This window comes from Cataglyphis hispanica, chromosome 24, assembly GCF_021464435.1.
Source record: "Cataglyphis hispanica isolate Lineage 1 chromosome 24, ULB_Chis1_1.0, whole genome shotgun sequence".
NCBI lineage: Eukaryota > Metazoa > Arthropoda > Insecta > Hymenoptera > Formicidae > Cataglyphis > Cataglyphis hispanica.
Genome location: NC_065977.1, coordinates 1,661,866 through 1,678,023, shown reverse-complemented (window position 1 = coordinate 1,678,023; position 16,158 = coordinate 1,661,866). Strand labels below are relative to the sequence as shown.

Genomic DNA, 16,158 nt, shown 5'->3' with positions numbered 1-16,158 from the left:
TTTTTTACTATATAATGACGTAAAACTATTACACACTCGCCTATGTTTGGCTTTGTTATAAATATATAATTCTTATTTATTAAAATGCAATTGTTGGACTCATTGAAAATAAACGACCGTATGTTGATTTTAAAGTAAAGTAGTCATTTATTTGCTTAAAGGAATAAAAAATGTAAACCTTGTCTTCATTTAACTTAGCTAAAATCTATATCAGCATTAATCCCGTACATACATATATCTCGGATTCTGTTAATATATACACTCTAATTTTCAGTCTTCATCTCATAAGTATATTGTCATATGATTGATAGAGAAATGACAAAATTGCACATATTAAAGTTCATATTGCGCATCGCCTATATCTTCCACTCTATCAATCACTGACAAATTGTCAAGCTGATCTATAAACAGACCATTTTCATAAAGAAGTACTGCAATTTGTTCTTGCGTATCACAAATATTGCGCCACTTCTTGGTGCTTTCCTGTGCCGGCACATTCGTTTTCTCGATTGTTTTCAATTTTCCAGGCAGCCTATCCAACGAATGCAAAAGGTTCTCGTTACGTTCTTTACTTTCCTGCGATAGACGATAGGAGAACGATTCCAATGCGTGTTCGTAACCATCTATGTCCTTGTCTAATATCTGAGTTTGCAAGAACACCGTTTGTGCCATTTTGTACCAATCTGCGACGCACTCCGATCTCTGCGTCATAGCTGGTATACATTCCGTCTCGAGAAGCGCTTTCAATCGACGTCCTGTTTCCGTGACCTGTTTGTGACCGAGGAAGATTAGTGTTTCAATCAATCGACAATTGCAAGAAATTATTCACGCGATTTCTCTCCTCCTTTCTGATTTTATCATGCAATATCGCTAATGGATCAGGAAGTAAAATCAACATAACTTGCATACCTTTATACGTTCAAGAACATGAAACTGTTCATCGTTGTAAGTGAGACTACGAGTGGCCCTGTCTCTCAATAAGTGTTGCCATCCGTCTCTCAAGCGATCAACTAACGTCGCTGCTCTCTGACTCGCTTTCGTCGCCCACGGACACCACAAGCCGCGAGTACTATTATCCCATTCTCCGCGTAAACTGCCCTCTTTTACATATCTGCAAATTTGTTGTATAATATTTATACTAATTATATTTCTTTTTCATTGTGCTCTTCATTAAACTTAGTCGCATTGAATCCATGAATCGTTGGAATATCGAAATAAAAAAATAAATATTTATAAACAGCATATTACGATTTTTCTAATGAAATTAAGTATACATGTATTTTTCTATTCAATCAGGTTTTTTGGCTGCAGCAAATACATTTTACATTATCATTTGAGATAATTTACCTTTGATGAAGTTGTACTATCGCTGGAGTCAGTTCAGTAGTAAGCTCTTTGTTCTTCGCATCCAACTCTTTCCGCCAGTTTTTCACCTCCACCGCAGTTTGACCGCCACCTCCGAATTTTCGAAAAACATGCTTAGCAAAAGTCTCATTCCTTTCAATTGCTAATATGATATCCTCCATTGCTTTCGTAAATTCTTTTGAATGATGACACTTTCCCAATACTCGGGTGAGTTCAGTAGACAAGAGTCCACTAAACGCCTCTATAGCATCTCGCAATAGTTTACTGCACAATGCCAATTTATCAATTCTACGTTTACAGACGTGGCCTACGGAACATGCAACTTTGGCCTGGCTTGCATCGTTCTCTACGGAAACGAGATTCGCGAAGACGGGAAACTTGGGCAATTCAGTCTCCGTCGGCAGCACGACATTGTTGTTCTCTCGTGAGAAGAGCATCAACGGCTTATCGTTGCTAGTGTTGGGATATCCCTTGCCTGGTGTAGATTCCTCAATAAAATTCATGAGAGGTGCGTCGCCAAAAAGAAGAATTTGCGCGTGGGGCATGATCTCGGTTTGATCCTGAATGTGTATCTGCAAAGCAACTAACTTCTCTTCCGGATGTAGGAAAACCTTGATTAGGCTGGCTTGATGAACATTGAATATATGAATTGGTTTTCGGCAAAGCGTGTCTGTGACTTCGCTGAAAAATCGATCGAAGCTCCAGATTCTTTGCTGATCCACTTCGAGCAAGCCAGCCAGCAATGGAGTCACTATCTTCTTCAGGCCTGCGCTCAACTGACAAGTCTGCGGCAATTCCCTGCTCCACTCGATCGGCCCGTTTTCTGAAGTTTGTAGTCCAGATATCACGCCCGACGCTTTCTTCGTCGTGATGTAGAACATGGTCTCCTTGTTCCTACGCCCGCCAAATGGTCTAAATGGTAAATTTCCCGTTGCGACATGATAAAGGGTCACACCTATAGACCATAGGTCGACGGTTGCACCGAATGTTTTGCCGACGGGTTTTCGCAGGACCGCACGCTCGTACATATCCGGATGCAAATATTCCTCGGTACCGTACAGAGAAACAAACTGTTGATCCTCCTGCAATTCTCGAGCGGCTCCGAAATCGGTGAGCTTATATATCGTACTACCATCATCGGCGATGAATTTCATTATATTACCTGTATGAAAAGGAATAAAAGTTAAATGTAAAACACTTTATACATAAATTTAATGTATCTCTCGACTTCTCTCACCTGGTTTAAGGTCCCTGTGAACCAGATTATTGTCGCGTAGATGCTTCATACCAGCTGACAGATGTTCTAATACCAGCAGAAACTCGCTCTCCGCGAGACCGTACGTATTTTCGGGATCGTCCAGGATATTGAAGAGACTACCGCCAGTGCAGAGCTCCATGACGATCACTTTACCCCTGCCATCCTGCTCCTCCTCGATCGCCAACAGTTTGACGATGTTCTCGTGTTTGACTTTTTTCAGCACTTCGAACTCTCTCACTTGTACGTCGTGCGGCCGCATGTGGCTAAGCTGATTGAAAGTCTTGACCGCGACGGGTTCCCCATTGTTTTTGTTGACACCCTGGAATACCGCGCCAGTCGCACCCTTACCAAGTACGCTGGTGGTGCACCAGACATAGTTGGCGGAGCCACGAAGGAAGGACATGTCGTCCGTACGTTTTTCCTTGGCATCAACGAATACCTCTCACCGTCTATTCTCACTCTTCTACTTGACATCCGTCCTCTCGATCAATCTTCCATGTATACATTGGTGACGTCATCGCGATGTGACAGATTTGTTGTCCGTACTTTTTTTGATAACGTATTAGTGACATAAAATTCGCCTCTCCGTATATTTGTAGCATCGAAAAAATTAACATAAGTAATAATAACAATAATAATTGAGCTTATATATAAAATTTTATCCCGCTCTAAAAAGATCTATATTTTTAACTGTACTTTCTACACTCGTACATACAATTGCGTTTTCTTTTCTCCTTCCTCTTCCAAGGATAAAAGATACGTTTCTTTCATTATTGTGAAGATGTAATTAATTTCTTGTCCGACGTCTTGTCTGTTTGTTGAATTACATTTTGCCTCACTTTCTACATTTAAAAGGCGACAGATACAACGAATCGGATCTCGAAGAAAAAAGCAAAAATGACAAAGTTTAGAAAGCGTGACAGAATGAACGGATCATTTCTGATTAATTAGGCTACGTTGGGTTAGATAAGGTTAAGTTATCGATGCGGATACCTGAGTCAAACAAATCGATCCCTAAGCAAGCGACGATCGATAAAGTTGCATTTTAAAATTTCATTGACGATAAATAAGACTTAATTATAAATCGATCAATATAAAGTTGATGAGCTGACTTAACGTACGTATACATCTCATAACTTTATAATTTCTCTACTTTTTTCCAGAATATATATTTCTTCGAAATCGTATCATTAATCGACAATTTTCTTTCAACGAATTATCTGGAATCAATTTCTTTGCTTCTAAAATGAAGACATTTTCGCGTTAGCCGCCTCTACAACTTCCGCCTTTGGTTTCTTGATAAAGCGATCGAACGTATCCAGAAACCGAGAGATCGCATGCAAACACGCGGACGATAACCCATGGCATGCGTCTCGACATGATACGCGAGGGTTATCGCAATTATATGAGAGCTGTTGAATCACACTGGAAAATTTATAATAATAATTTGCGGGAAAATCCGTGTGATATACACACGCTCCAAATACGATTGTAGGATGTAACGAAACACGATCCCAAGAATGGAGGATGCATCCTTATATTTTATTTGAGTATATTTTCAAGGATTCTCAAGGATTCTCAAAGATCTATACCTAAGGCTTATCTTTATTTATCCCCGGATGAGCAATCAATTAATTATAAGAAAATGACTACTGATTATTCGCCTGTTGAACGTTCCAGATCGTGGTGGGTTATTTTTGAGATATTTTTGAAATTGTTAAAATATTATATATTTTCGTTTATGTAGTCTTTGAGAGAGATGTATTTTATTTTTTACAAGGTATTTTCGAGAGCCTATACCTTAAAGGAACAATTTCCGGAGGAAACTATCGAAATCTGTTTCGCCGGCTGACTTAATTACAGCGTCGACGAAAAGTGGAAGGAGGATCAAAAATTACGAGAAAAAATGTCGTAGAGAGACGTGAAATAGCATTCCTCGATCGCAAAAATGGTGCGTATCGTCAATAAACAATTCCAGGAAGCCAATTCGAGCCGACGATGTAGAAAAGGATACTGATGCGAACGTCGCACGGTCGATGCAACGCAGTTCTCGCGATTGAATCCGTGCCCCGCGTAATCCTCTCCTTCCTCCATGTGCAAATCTAAGGGGTTAATAAATAAGAGTAGCCGGTACGAATAACGCGCTTTCAGTCGGCTCGCGGCTTCTCTGTCGGCTGTTGTTCCTCTAGTACCGCACGATAAGCTAGAAAGAAGAAGAAAAGGAACGTTCGGAGTGCGTTAATATGCTCGCGGCTATCAGTTGAGATCCTTTTCGAAATCACGAGAGCACGTGCTGATCATCCATAAAACGATGGACAAGCTAATTGTACTCTCGTGCCTGTTGTACGTGTGCCTTCGATTCTGCGAAGGCGGCGCGAGTGCTAATCGGTAAAAAGACACTGTTTTGCTATTTTATTTTTCATAAAACGGACATTGGAAGTAGTTTTTCTCTCGGTTATCACAATAGAGAATTATTCGAGAGAATTACTCCGAATTTCTCTATTTATTGCGATGACCGAAAAGAATCGCTTACGATGCTCGCTTTGCGCTATTCCGATGAACAAGACTATATTTTTGAAAATGTTTTTAAAAACATTTTTAAAAATATTAAAATAATGAGTTATTTTAATGTTTTTTATTACATTAAATTTTCTTTTAATCAAAAAAATGTTTATGTTAACATGCGCAGATAATATTTTTTAAATGTATTTTTAATCATTTATTATTCATTAATTGTATGTTATAAAATTAATGATTAAAAGGGGACTTATTAACATATTATTTTAATATTTTTCAAAATATTTTTAAAAACATTTTTAAAAATATTGTCTGCTCATTGGAATAGTTCAATAACAGCCGCATCGATTTTTTTCCTCCAGTGTACGATGCTTAAAGACAATGTCTTTCACTAGAATTGTAATTGACAGAGAGCATTTAATTATCGCGGGAAGTCTTCGCGAATCATAGAGAAATTAATTTCTCCAAATCCAAAGTTTTTCTCCTCTCAGAATTATTTTGTGTTCTTGCTTTATTTTTAATCGAGAGCTCTTTTTCTTCAGAGGATATGTATTCACTGCGCCGAAAAGATTCCTGGCCGGCGAAACCGAGAGCGGCTGTTTGTCTCTGCACAATCTCGAACCGCCGGCACACGTTTTCCTGGAGCTGCTGTCTCCATCATCTTCGGGTACGAGCGCGGAGGACGAGGTGCTGGCCAGAACGAGTGGTGTCGTTGAAACAGGCAAGAGCGTTTCTCTTCTCCGAGCACATTCTCCGGTCAATCGATATACGAAAATCGTCATTTCTTATAAAATTTAAGGATTTTTTTTTTTTTCAGAGAAGATAAAAAGCAAAAGGATTGTTTCTTACTATTTTCTATTTTGATTTTTGTATTCGGTACTTAGGTATTTTTGAATTAGTTTTTCTATATTAATCTCTTATATTTCTTATGTCTCAGACTTTCGCGTGGAACATATTATCGCGCACGCGACGCGATAACATATAATCGTATCTCGCGAATCCGTACATTCGATTCAAAGAGTAAAAGATTCAGAGTGATAAAATGAGATAGCACGAGGAAATGCTATAGCGTTAGAAATTCAGCATGCTTAGGGAGATTTTTAAAGAATGGAAAGGCGATAAATTCACGTCCGCGCAAGAAGTGTTTTATCAGAGATTTCGTTCTCTCCGGACCGAGGATCCTAGTAGCTATGCTTTTGGAACATTGGGTCCCAGTCTTTCCTCCTTCTTCCCTTGCGGCTCGAGAGATCGGACGCTTTAAACAAATCATAAATTGAAATTGTTGCCACTTCCTGCGGGGGAGTTAAATGAGAGTCTCTCTCTCTCCGAAGGGGAAATAACTAATCGCCCGGAATCACACATGAGAAACTCATCTGTATTGTTATGTACGGGGTGAACAACAAGTATACAGTTCGATCGAGAGAGTTTATCTTACATTTATTTACGCTGCAAACTCGCGGAAAGATTTATCTTGATGAATGAAATAAACTTGGATAAATGAATTATTTTAATAGAAACGAAACAAAGAGACGAGCCCACGCGATGCAAGTAATATAAAACTTCAAGTAATATGGGATATTTTCTATATAGATATAGATTGGTATTCTTTATAAAAAAATAAACACTTTTTTCTTTCAGCAAAATTTTTGAAGATGCATTTATTTTGAAGATGTATTGAAAATATTTTATTTATTAATGTTTTAGATACATTATATATTGATACTCGTTCGTTTATAGGATTGGAAACATGTCTGGAGCTGGCGGTACCTTTTACAAGATACTTCAATGGACGATTGCGATTGAAGATAAAATTTGACAAACATCCCGATTACATCGTGGAAACAGAGAAGAAGGTCTACATCGAGCACGATTCTCTTATCACGTTTGTAGAGACGGACAAGCCAGTCTACAAACCCGGACAAGATGTGAACATTAGAATTCTCATGCTCAAGCATGATTTGAAACCGTGGAAGAAAACGGTTTGTCGCTCGCTATTTATAAATGTGGAATAATATTAAAAGAATAGAAGTTAATTATTTTTTTGTATAATAGTAAAATATTTGAAAATTTAGCCATATATGATATAATGATTGCGAGATAATATAAGCTGAAAAGAAAAGTTCTATCCTTTAATAATAACGCTTAATAATAAATACTCTTTCATGTTTCTCTAGATACCAAAAGTATGGATTGAAAATCCATCCGAGGTACGAGTAGCGCAATGGACCAACGTTAGTACCGAAAACGGAATGGTTCAATTAAAGTTTGCTCTCTCTCCGGAACCAAGTCCGGTAAGACGAGGATTGAACAAGTGAAAAAGCAAGGATAGATTTTAAAGATACTTTTCGTGTGTTACAGGGTGTCTGGAAAATTAAAGTAGAAAAAACAAGATCACAACCGCAACTGATCCATACAACTGTATTCGAGGTGAAGAAATACGTTCTCCCGAGATTCCAACTGACCGTGACTTCACCAGGATACATCCTCGCGGATGCGGAGAATGTTACGTGGAACATATGCGCAAAGTGGGTACTTGTTGTAATAAAATGAATCTAGACTATACGAGTAATACAAAACTATCTTTTCTTGTTGCGATGTTGCAGATATAGCTATGGTAAACCGGTCAAGGGTAGACTGCTTTTAAAATCAACGCCTCAAATTCCGATATGGAGACGAAAACCCAATCTCCCAGAAATACATTACGAAACGGAGGTGGCTACTTTTTGATTATTGATCGACTTTAATGTTTTTTTTTTCCTAGAATGAGATAATACGATCCCACAACACAATCATATATTTATAGAGATTAAAGAAAAATCTTCTATATTATACGGATTTGATATTTCGTGACGAGTTTACAATCAATCGATTGTTACAGTTGGACTCGTCGGACGGTTGCACTGAGTTCATATTATCGGGCGCAGTGCTCGGACTGGCTCAATGGAAAGTGGCGCCGAATAATATTGTTCTCATAGCCAACTTTACCGAAACTGGTACCGGGATAGTGGAGACGACAATCAGTCGGACTGTAGTAGTGCATCAAGCCTTAAAACTGGAATTTTTACCGCACACACCCAAATACTTCAAATTGGGTTTACCATATCACGGAAAGGTAAATCTCCCAAGTAATCGATAATTGTGGCTTATTTTTTAATTTGTTGTGCGAGGGAACTGCACAAAAATTCGAAATAGTTTTGTATCTTACAATAGCGCAACGAGATCGGTACAAAGATTAATATCAATGTTTGATCCTCTTACTTTATGAATCTAAATATTCCTTACTTAAATACACAATAAATTTTTGTTACAGCTACGTGTCTCGCGGCACGATGATACTCCGGCGCCACACGAAAAGATTCAGCTTTGCGTGCGAGTGCGCGGTGAAGACGACTGGCTCCGCGTTGTTGTCGAATGCCGCAACTTTACATCTTCGTCCGACGGCTTTGTCGACTTTGTCGTGCCACCGCCACACAGAAATATCGTCCTACTAAATTTCATCGCGACTGGTGTTGATTATCCAACGAAATACTATTCGCCGGACACGCGTTGGCGAGTACGTCAGTTGTTGCGCATTTTAAATAAAGAATCAAAATTTTTGCAGGATCCTTACTGACAGAATATCTGATTTTTATAACATTATTTTTCAATAAGATTTGGTAAATTTGTAAAAAATTTATTCTAATAGTAAATCAAGACATATAATTTTTGAATAATTTAGTATGCACGAAAAGCTGCTCACGCTTATAATCTATTGTAAATTAGGTTTTCATGGATCAACCGTCAGCGCATATCGTCGTGAATCCTTGGTATTCGCCATCAGATAGCTACTTGGCGGTAGCCCGAGGTTATCAACCGATCATCTGCGGTGAAAAGTATTCGTTCAACGTTATGTACACTGTACCAGCGAAAAGTAAAACCAACGAATCCATTTCTTTCCATTATTCGATCAATTCTAAAGGCGACTTGTTGATATACGGTCATGTGAAGCACCGGCCGACTAGAGACACAATCCTTAATTACTCAGAATTTCGGAACCTATTTGGTGCTGTCGAAACATCGGGAAATAAGACCAATCAAGATACCATTGTTCACAGGTAATATTTCATCCAAGATGAAATACTATCTGAAGAATATTAAATCTTATAAATATATTTTACATGTGCAAATTAAAGGCTCACACATATTTTTATCATAGCGAATTTTTTATTTTTAAGATTCCCTCTCAGCGTCAAGATCACCCCGTCTATGGCGCCTGTATCTGAATTATTACTCTACTATGTTCGTCCGGACGGCGAGATTGTCGCCACCACATACTCCATTAAGGTGGGACACTGCTTCGAAAATAAAGTGAAGTCAGCCTGGCACACTGACGCTCAAACCCCGGGAACGACAACCCAGTATCACGTGGAGGCTGCTCCCTGGTCTCTCTGCGGCATCTCGGCAGTCGACAAGTCAACTCGCTTCTTAGTAGGATCCAAAGCGAACTTGATCGACGCTGATCAGACATTTGAGCAGCTGAAGAGATTCTATATCGAACCAGAATTGCGGCCCATCTGGACTCAATGCAAAGGTACACAAGACAGCGAATTTGAACATTTAAATATAACTCCTTTCAACTCCTTTTTTTTCTGTGTCTTTCCCATTGGATCTTTTAATTTGTGTTATTCAAATTCGTTATTCGTCAATTGAAGTCGATATATTTATTATGTTTTCGATATAATACTCAAGATTATAATAATTGTTTATTTAATGCAAGGATCTTTTATTTACAACTGTAAAAGCCTGGATCATTCGACTTCGATTAATGTAAAGTTATCGCGTAACATGGAATGATTTATGTGATTAATCCAACGCGTCTCACAGTGACGACGCAGCAAGATACGAATACCGAAGAAATCGATCATTTACCGATACCTCTGTGGGGACGTAGAAGGAAAAGAACCTTGATATTACCACCAGGACCGTACAGTGGACTCACGAACTATGTAGACGCTATACAAGCATTCGATGTAAGCATAAATAGTTTTAAGATTATGCAAAGAAGATAATTATTTTTTGGTTTTTTCTTAATATTGCAGGATTTCGGAGCTATCGTAATGAGTGATCTAATACTCGAAACGCGACCTTGCCCTCAACTTCACAGAATGGACAGATTCAGGACCTCCACGATCCAAACCTTTTTCCTCCCATCATCTTCGGTTTTAGAATCAGAAGCTGGTATGTAACTTTTTATTTTTATAAATCGCATTACAGAGTGAAATAAAGAAGGAATAAAATTCCGTACAATTTGTTGATAATTATAATGAATTCCATTATGAAATTAATCGAATGAGATTTTTCCGATCTTTTTTCTTCAAATTATTTAATATACTTATATATTATACTTATATATAATATAATATATTTAATTATATATAATATATTTATATATAATATACTTATATATTATACTTATATATAATATATTTAATACACTAATATACTTTCTCTATTATCTCGATAGGAATGTTTAAAATGGCTGCAAAGACATTGCCCATGGCATACCCATTATTGAATGAAGGACCCGAACAGGCATACGTGGATCAAGTACCCGATCAACCTGCGACTCTTAGATCTTACTTTCCCGAAACATGGCTATGGGAATTGGTACCAACTGGGTACGTATAAAAGCCTTCAACTTTATATCTGGATACGCAATGTTCACTGGACATTGTTCTTCTTTTTACAGAAAAGAGGGCAAAGTAACTATAGAACGTACTTTGCCTCACACCATTACTGATTGGGTTGGATATACCACATGTATTTCATCTACGCACGGTCTCGGGATAGCACCGCCGACGACCATTACGGGATTTCAACCGTTCTTCCTCGATTACAGCTTACCATATAGCGTGAAACGCGGAGAAATGTTGCACATGAAAGTATCCTTGTTTAATTACATGCAACATAGTTTACCGGTAAGTTCTCAAGTTATTTTTCTTTGCACCGGCATCATGGCATGTTGATGATACAAAATCTTTATAAAATTATTATTGTTAAAATATCAATAAAAACTGTATGACATGAAATAAAAAAAAAACATTTTTACACACGAATTTTAATATTTAATATAAGTGAGGTGACATCGGAGTCGGACATATGTCACACAACATTCAATTGATATATTACACAATTGGTCGAATTTTGCAGGTGAAAATCAAATTAGAAGACGCAACAGGACTCGATTTGCATCTATCACACGCGGTCGCTTCGTTCTGTGTGAAACCGCGGGATAGTGTAGTGCACGAATATATCCTTAGACCGCGAGTTCTCGGCGATGTTAACATCACGGTTTCCGCTTCAATTGACTCGGATTACGCCGAACCGTGTGGTCCGGAAGTACTTCTGTTTACACGGTGAATGGATTTTTTTTATTTCGAGCCAAAACTCCTTTGTTTGCACTTATTAATATTTAACGATTCTGTAAATATAAAAAAGTACATAAATATAGAATGGGAGGGCTGCAATTGTAAGAAATTATATAATTTCTAATATTTTATTCAAGTGTAAGAATGTGAATTTGACGAAGAGAAACTTTGGATCACTAAATATTAAAAATATTTCTAATATTTAAAACAAAGGAGAAATAAATAATTTTGGTCAACATTAATTATTGATCAGTTAAATCATCATATATCTAATATTTAACAATTGTACATTTTTTTTTAGAGACGTGATTGTAAAGCCTATACTCGTGTTACCGGAAGGCTTTCCTGTAGAAATGACCAAATCGGCGTTCATCTGTCCGAAAGATTTTAGCGACGATTCTACCATTACTTGGAATCTCGATTTACCCGATGATTTGGTGCCCGAAAGCGCAAGAGGATACGTGTCTATAATAGGAGATATCTTGGGTCCAGCCCTCGAGAATCTGGACAATCTCGTTCGTTTGCCGATGGGCTGCGGTGAGCAAAACATGATTCTCTTTGTTCCCAACATACACGTGATCGGCTATCTGGATACTACTGGGGTCGAGAATCCAGAGCTGAGAGCAAAAGCAATCAGGAATATGGAAAAAGGTACAGTTCGCTCAATTATTATCTTATAAAATGACACGGATTATACATTGAATAAGCTTTGATTTTCGCAACACAGGTTACCAGCGCGAATTGATATATAGACACCCTGATGGTTCGTACTCAGCGTTCGGTCCAAACGTAACAGAAGACGGTAGCTCGATTTGGCTTACCGCGTTCGTGATAAAATCCTTCGCTCAGGCAAAAAATATAATTCACATCGATGAGCGAGATCTTAAAATTTCCGTAAAGTGGATGCTGAAGAAACAATTGGAAAATGGATGCTTTCCCGTGATCGGCAGGGTATTTCACAAAGATATGAAGGTATGATGCAACGATCATTTCGCATTTAAAGAACATTTGTAAGCTCTTAAATGCGTTCTCAGGGCGGTTTGCAAGATGACAGTTCTTCCTCTGCGTTAACGGCGTACATATTGATCTCTCTCTTGGAATCGGGAGTACCGTTAGCAACCACGTTCATTACCAATGTGCTACATTGTCTTGAAAAAGGAATGGAGAACGGCGCCAATACGATGTACACAGCAGCTATGTCCACCTATGCTTTGACGTTATTGGATCATCCGAAAGCTAACGACAGCATGAAACTATTGATGGAACGTGCGACCCGGAACAATGTATGAACGTTAACTTTACAGGAAACGGTTCTACATAAAGTTCGAATCACGTAATCGCAATGAAATCTCGCTTTGTTAGGATCTCCTTTGGTGGGAAGATAAACCTTCGCTAGGATTGAGCATTGAAATGACGGCATACGCCGTGCTATCATTGGTGAAATTAGGCGGCGAGCCGTATATGGTCGAGGCGTTGAAAGCGGTCCGTTGGATGTCAAAGCAACGAAACGCAGAGGGCGGTTTCACATCCACACAGGACACTGTGCTCGGCCTAGAAGCGCTGACAAAGTATGCCGCCGCGATGTCTAACGATAACACCGATCTCTCGGTGCTGGTGACCGGCAATGAAGTAGATTACTTGTATAGAATGCACAACGATAATCGTATGGTCCTTACGCAAATTCGGCTACCCGTGATACCCACGATAGTTGAGATCTTTGCTGAGGGTGAAGGCTGTGTCTTAGTACAGGTAGAACTTTACATTTTTATTATGGATTAAGTGTTTGTCACGCATTAGATGAAAATTTCTATAAACTAGGAGGAAACAATCTCTTAAAAATGCAGGTGATATTAGTACAATGTTAAATCCCATTTCAGAGCAATATAAAATATAACGTTGCGCATGCGACTGGCTCCGAAGCGTTTGATCTTTCGGTTCTTACCGCTTCTGCAATGTGGGTAGACGAATGCTCGCTGCAAAAGATTACAATTTGCACGCGATACAAAATGGCAGATGGGGAAAGTAACATGGCAGTATTAGAGATCGGCATGATAAGTGGATATGTCCCGGATCGTACGAGTCTTCATTCTTTCTTGGAGGATCCGGCCACAAGCAAGTGCAAAAAAATATTACAAAAAAATATTAACATCTTGAAATAATTGTGACATCATAAATTGAACATCGCAATCTTTTCCAAGAGAAAGCTGACTTCGAATCGTTCAAAAAATCTAAGTAAAAGCGACTCATTAAATCTAAAATTCTCTTTATATTAAATTGGTCAAACTTACATTTTCATTTTATAATGCATACACGCGATCATATTTCACAAAAAAATATATTGTACAATTACCATATGTCAGAATCATAATTGTACAATTATCATATCATATGTCAGAATCATTGATACATTATGCTATTAAAAAATGAAACTTTTATTATTGACTTATCATCAATGACGCATAATATTTACAGAAGTGAAACGTTTCGAGGAGGATCGCGACATCGTTACCATTTACTTCGACAAGTTAACCAATCAGAAAACCTGTATATCGTTTATGGTGACTAGAGAAAATTTTGTCGACCGACTCGAGCCTGCAAATGTGAAACTTTATGATTATTACCAACAGGAGTTGACGATATCTACTGTAAGAATTTATATACAAGTATATTGTTTCTTATAATATTTTCTCATAATATAGGCTTTGAAACATTTATATTTTTTTTTCTCAGAGCTACAGCTTTGCGCCGATCTGCAGCAGTGCCACTCCGAGTGAAGAAGCGGAAATTCCTAATCCGGTGCCGGTGGAGGTGGAGAAATTGAATAAGAATACCGCAAAGAACGCGGAAAAGGAGGTATTTGAAAAAGCAGCCAAAATTCCGGACATTCAAAACGGAACTGTAGAGCAGATAGGTAATTTGTATTCGAATATACAAGAACGATAATACAATTTTTTTTAGATAGATTATTCCCCCGATTCTATCTTATAGTACCGCGAGCGGAAATTGGAAGCGGTCAAACACCGGACGAGCCGGATATCAATCTAAATCCCGTGTTCGACAGACTCGGGCCGCCCAATATAGATCTTGAAGATATGGAGGCATCATTTTCGGCTTTCAATGGACAGAGCCAAGATTCCTTTCCGACGAATTTCGATGGAAACCCGCTCTTTGTTGTAGTCGATCACGAATTAGCAACTCCTGATGGTGTGGAAGGGCCCGTACCGGTTTCTGTGAAGCCCGATATCACCGATGATTTTGACGATCTGTTGTCGAATATGGCTAATCAATCCACTAAGAAAATAGACGCGAATTCGAGCAACACGCAATCGCAAACGTCACGTATGTAAATTTAAAGCACTAATTAAATGTGAAGTGATAAGATCCAAGAACCTAAGATCTGTAGATATATTATAGCTCATTCTTATTTTCAATTCATTTTAAAAATATCTTCACTCTAGATAATTATCTTATTTCAAAATTGATTTCCTTCATCGATTTATACTAGCGAATGAGATATCCAAGAGAACCAAGTAGGTTTTTTTTTAAATTTTAGTATCTCCTAGTTCGAACGAATCTTGCCCTATATGTGCCGATGAATTGCCACCGAACATCAACAAGATTTACTGCTCGGCTAGTAGTGTCGTGAAAGCGGCCATTAGACGATTACGAAAAGTAAGACTTCTGTTAGACATACAACCGTTCCACGAGATTAAACGTTTGCGTGGAACAATCGAATTTGTCTTGAGCCCCAATTGTTCCTGTTTGCCTTTGGATAATCGTAAGTAATTAAGAATAAATAAATAATACAATTAAGAATGAGACTATATTATTAAAATTATTATATATGTGTGTGTACACCGTTATTATTAAAATATTATCGTCTGATTATTAACAATTTTAATTATATTTTAGCTGGAAGTTTAGCATTGTTGATGCACTCCGAGGACAGCGAGTTTGCACGTTTGCAAAGCAATTTACACAGTCGCATGATCGTTTTAGATGAACGAATTTCTATATACGAATTACAATCATACAGTGGTCTCCCGGAAGAGTTAATAAACGCTCGAAAAATGTGCACTACTCAAGACAATAATACATCTCTTAATCTTCCTATAGCTGGCTGATTTTCGCCAGTATTTCGCCAAGAGAATCTACAAAATTAATATTAAATGCATCGCGTGCTAGTAAAAGTTATCAGGAAATTTAATCGTTTCAAAACGTAAAAATTGAAAATGCGCGCATATTTGTATTAAAATTCAAAGGAATTTATGCGAAACGAATTTGAGTTGACCAAAAAAATTTTTTATTACAATTTGATCCGTTTATTTCAGGACACCTTGTATATAATTCAACGGCAACTTTTTTTACACAGGATTTTCTACGAATATCTATATTATAAACTTCATGTTAAGATGTGGAATATACGATAAGTGATAAATTAAGAGTATCTGATAAAATAAAGCGTTTTATACAGCGTTTTTTACAACGAAAGTCATTATCGTAATTCAGAATTATAAATAATTGATGAGTTAAATAAACTGTAAATAAAGTACAGCGATTATATGATTAATGACATAATAATTGAGTAATTTAATCTATAATATATTATAC

At 37.8% G+C, this 16,158-nt stretch overlaps 2 protein-coding genes across 3 annotated transcripts in view; one reads left to right on the top strand and one right to left on the bottom strand.

Annotated features, from left to right (window-relative positions):
- The window catches only part of LOC126858053 (alpha-2-macroglobulin-like protein 1), a 116,767-nt gene extending 100,639 nt beyond the window's left edge, over positions 1 to 16,128 (top strand). The window contains exons 1-25 of one of the 2 annotated variants that reach the window (XM_050608050.1): positions 4,750 to 5,011; positions 5,683 to 5,861; positions 6,878 to 7,119; positions 7,315 to 7,431; positions 7,499 to 7,665; positions 7,744 to 7,852; positions 8,019 to 8,252; positions 8,451 to 8,693; positions 8,903 to 9,234; positions 9,355 to 9,710; positions 10,004 to 10,149; positions 10,219 to 10,357; positions 10,644 to 10,797; positions 10,869 to 11,097; positions 11,330 to 11,535; positions 11,849 to 12,198; positions 12,275 to 12,519; positions 12,582 to 12,830; positions 12,910 to 13,296; positions 13,425 to 13,659; positions 14,020 to 14,192; positions 14,278 to 14,458; positions 14,536 to 14,886; positions 15,101 to 15,325; positions 15,460 to 16,128. In XM_050608050.1, coding sequence (XP_050464007.1) covers positions 4,935 to 5,011; positions 5,683 to 5,861; positions 6,878 to 7,119; positions 7,315 to 7,431; positions 7,499 to 7,665; positions 7,744 to 7,852; positions 8,019 to 8,252; positions 8,451 to 8,693; positions 8,903 to 9,234; positions 9,355 to 9,710; positions 10,004 to 10,149; positions 10,219 to 10,357; positions 10,644 to 10,797; positions 10,869 to 11,097; positions 11,330 to 11,535; positions 11,849 to 12,198; positions 12,275 to 12,519; positions 12,582 to 12,830; positions 12,910 to 13,296; positions 13,425 to 13,659; positions 14,020 to 14,192; positions 14,278 to 14,458; positions 14,536 to 14,886; positions 15,101 to 15,325; positions 15,460 to 15,671 — 5,538 coding nt within the window. In that variant the 5' untranslated portion in view covers positions 4,750 to 4,934 and the 3' untranslated portion in view covers positions 15,672 to 16,128. Of the gene's footprint in view, positions 1 to 4,749; positions 5,012 to 5,682; positions 5,862 to 6,877; positions 7,120 to 7,314; positions 7,432 to 7,498; positions 7,666 to 7,743; positions 7,853 to 8,018; positions 8,253 to 8,450; positions 8,694 to 8,902; positions 9,235 to 9,354; positions 9,711 to 10,003; positions 10,150 to 10,218; positions 10,358 to 10,643; positions 10,798 to 10,868; positions 11,098 to 11,329; positions 11,536 to 11,848; positions 12,199 to 12,274; positions 12,520 to 12,581; positions 12,831 to 12,909; positions 13,297 to 13,424; positions 13,660 to 14,019; positions 14,193 to 14,277; positions 14,459 to 14,535; positions 14,887 to 15,100; positions 15,326 to 15,459 lie in introns of those variants that run through there. The other variant, XM_050608051.1, reaches the window with a different exon arrangement.
- On the bottom strand, positions 124 to 3,566 carry LOC126858061 (serine/threonine-protein kinase TBK1). The gene is made up of 4 exons (XM_050608072.1): positions 2,603 to 3,566; positions 1,348 to 2,527; positions 910 to 1,111; positions 124 to 768 (listed from the first exon to the last, which is right to left on the bottom strand). Exons 1-4 carry the CDS (start codon positions 3,024 to 3,026, stop codon positions 334 to 336), a joined length of 2,241 nt encoding a protein of 746 aa, XP_050464029.1. The 5' UTR covers positions 3,027 to 3,566; the 3' UTR covers positions 124 to 333.
- Positions 16,129 to 16,158: the final 30 nt, after the last annotated feature.

What these genes read in the sequence shown, in the direction of transcription:
- LOC126858061 (XM_050608072.1), bottom strand. Translation starts at nt 3,026, where the DNA reads ATGTCCTTCCTTCGTGGCTCCGCCAACTATGTCTGGTGCACCACCAGC. An exon ending in ATAGTACAACTTCATCAAAG is followed by an intron (nt 1,112 to 1,347) that starts GTAAATTATCTC and finishes ACAAATTTGCAG; the next exon opens with ATATGTAAAAGAGGGCAGTT. An exon ending in ATGTTCTTGAACGTATAAAG is followed by an intron (nt 769 to 909) that starts GTATGCAAGTTA and finishes GGTCACAAACAG; the next exon opens with GTCACGGAAACAGGACGTCG.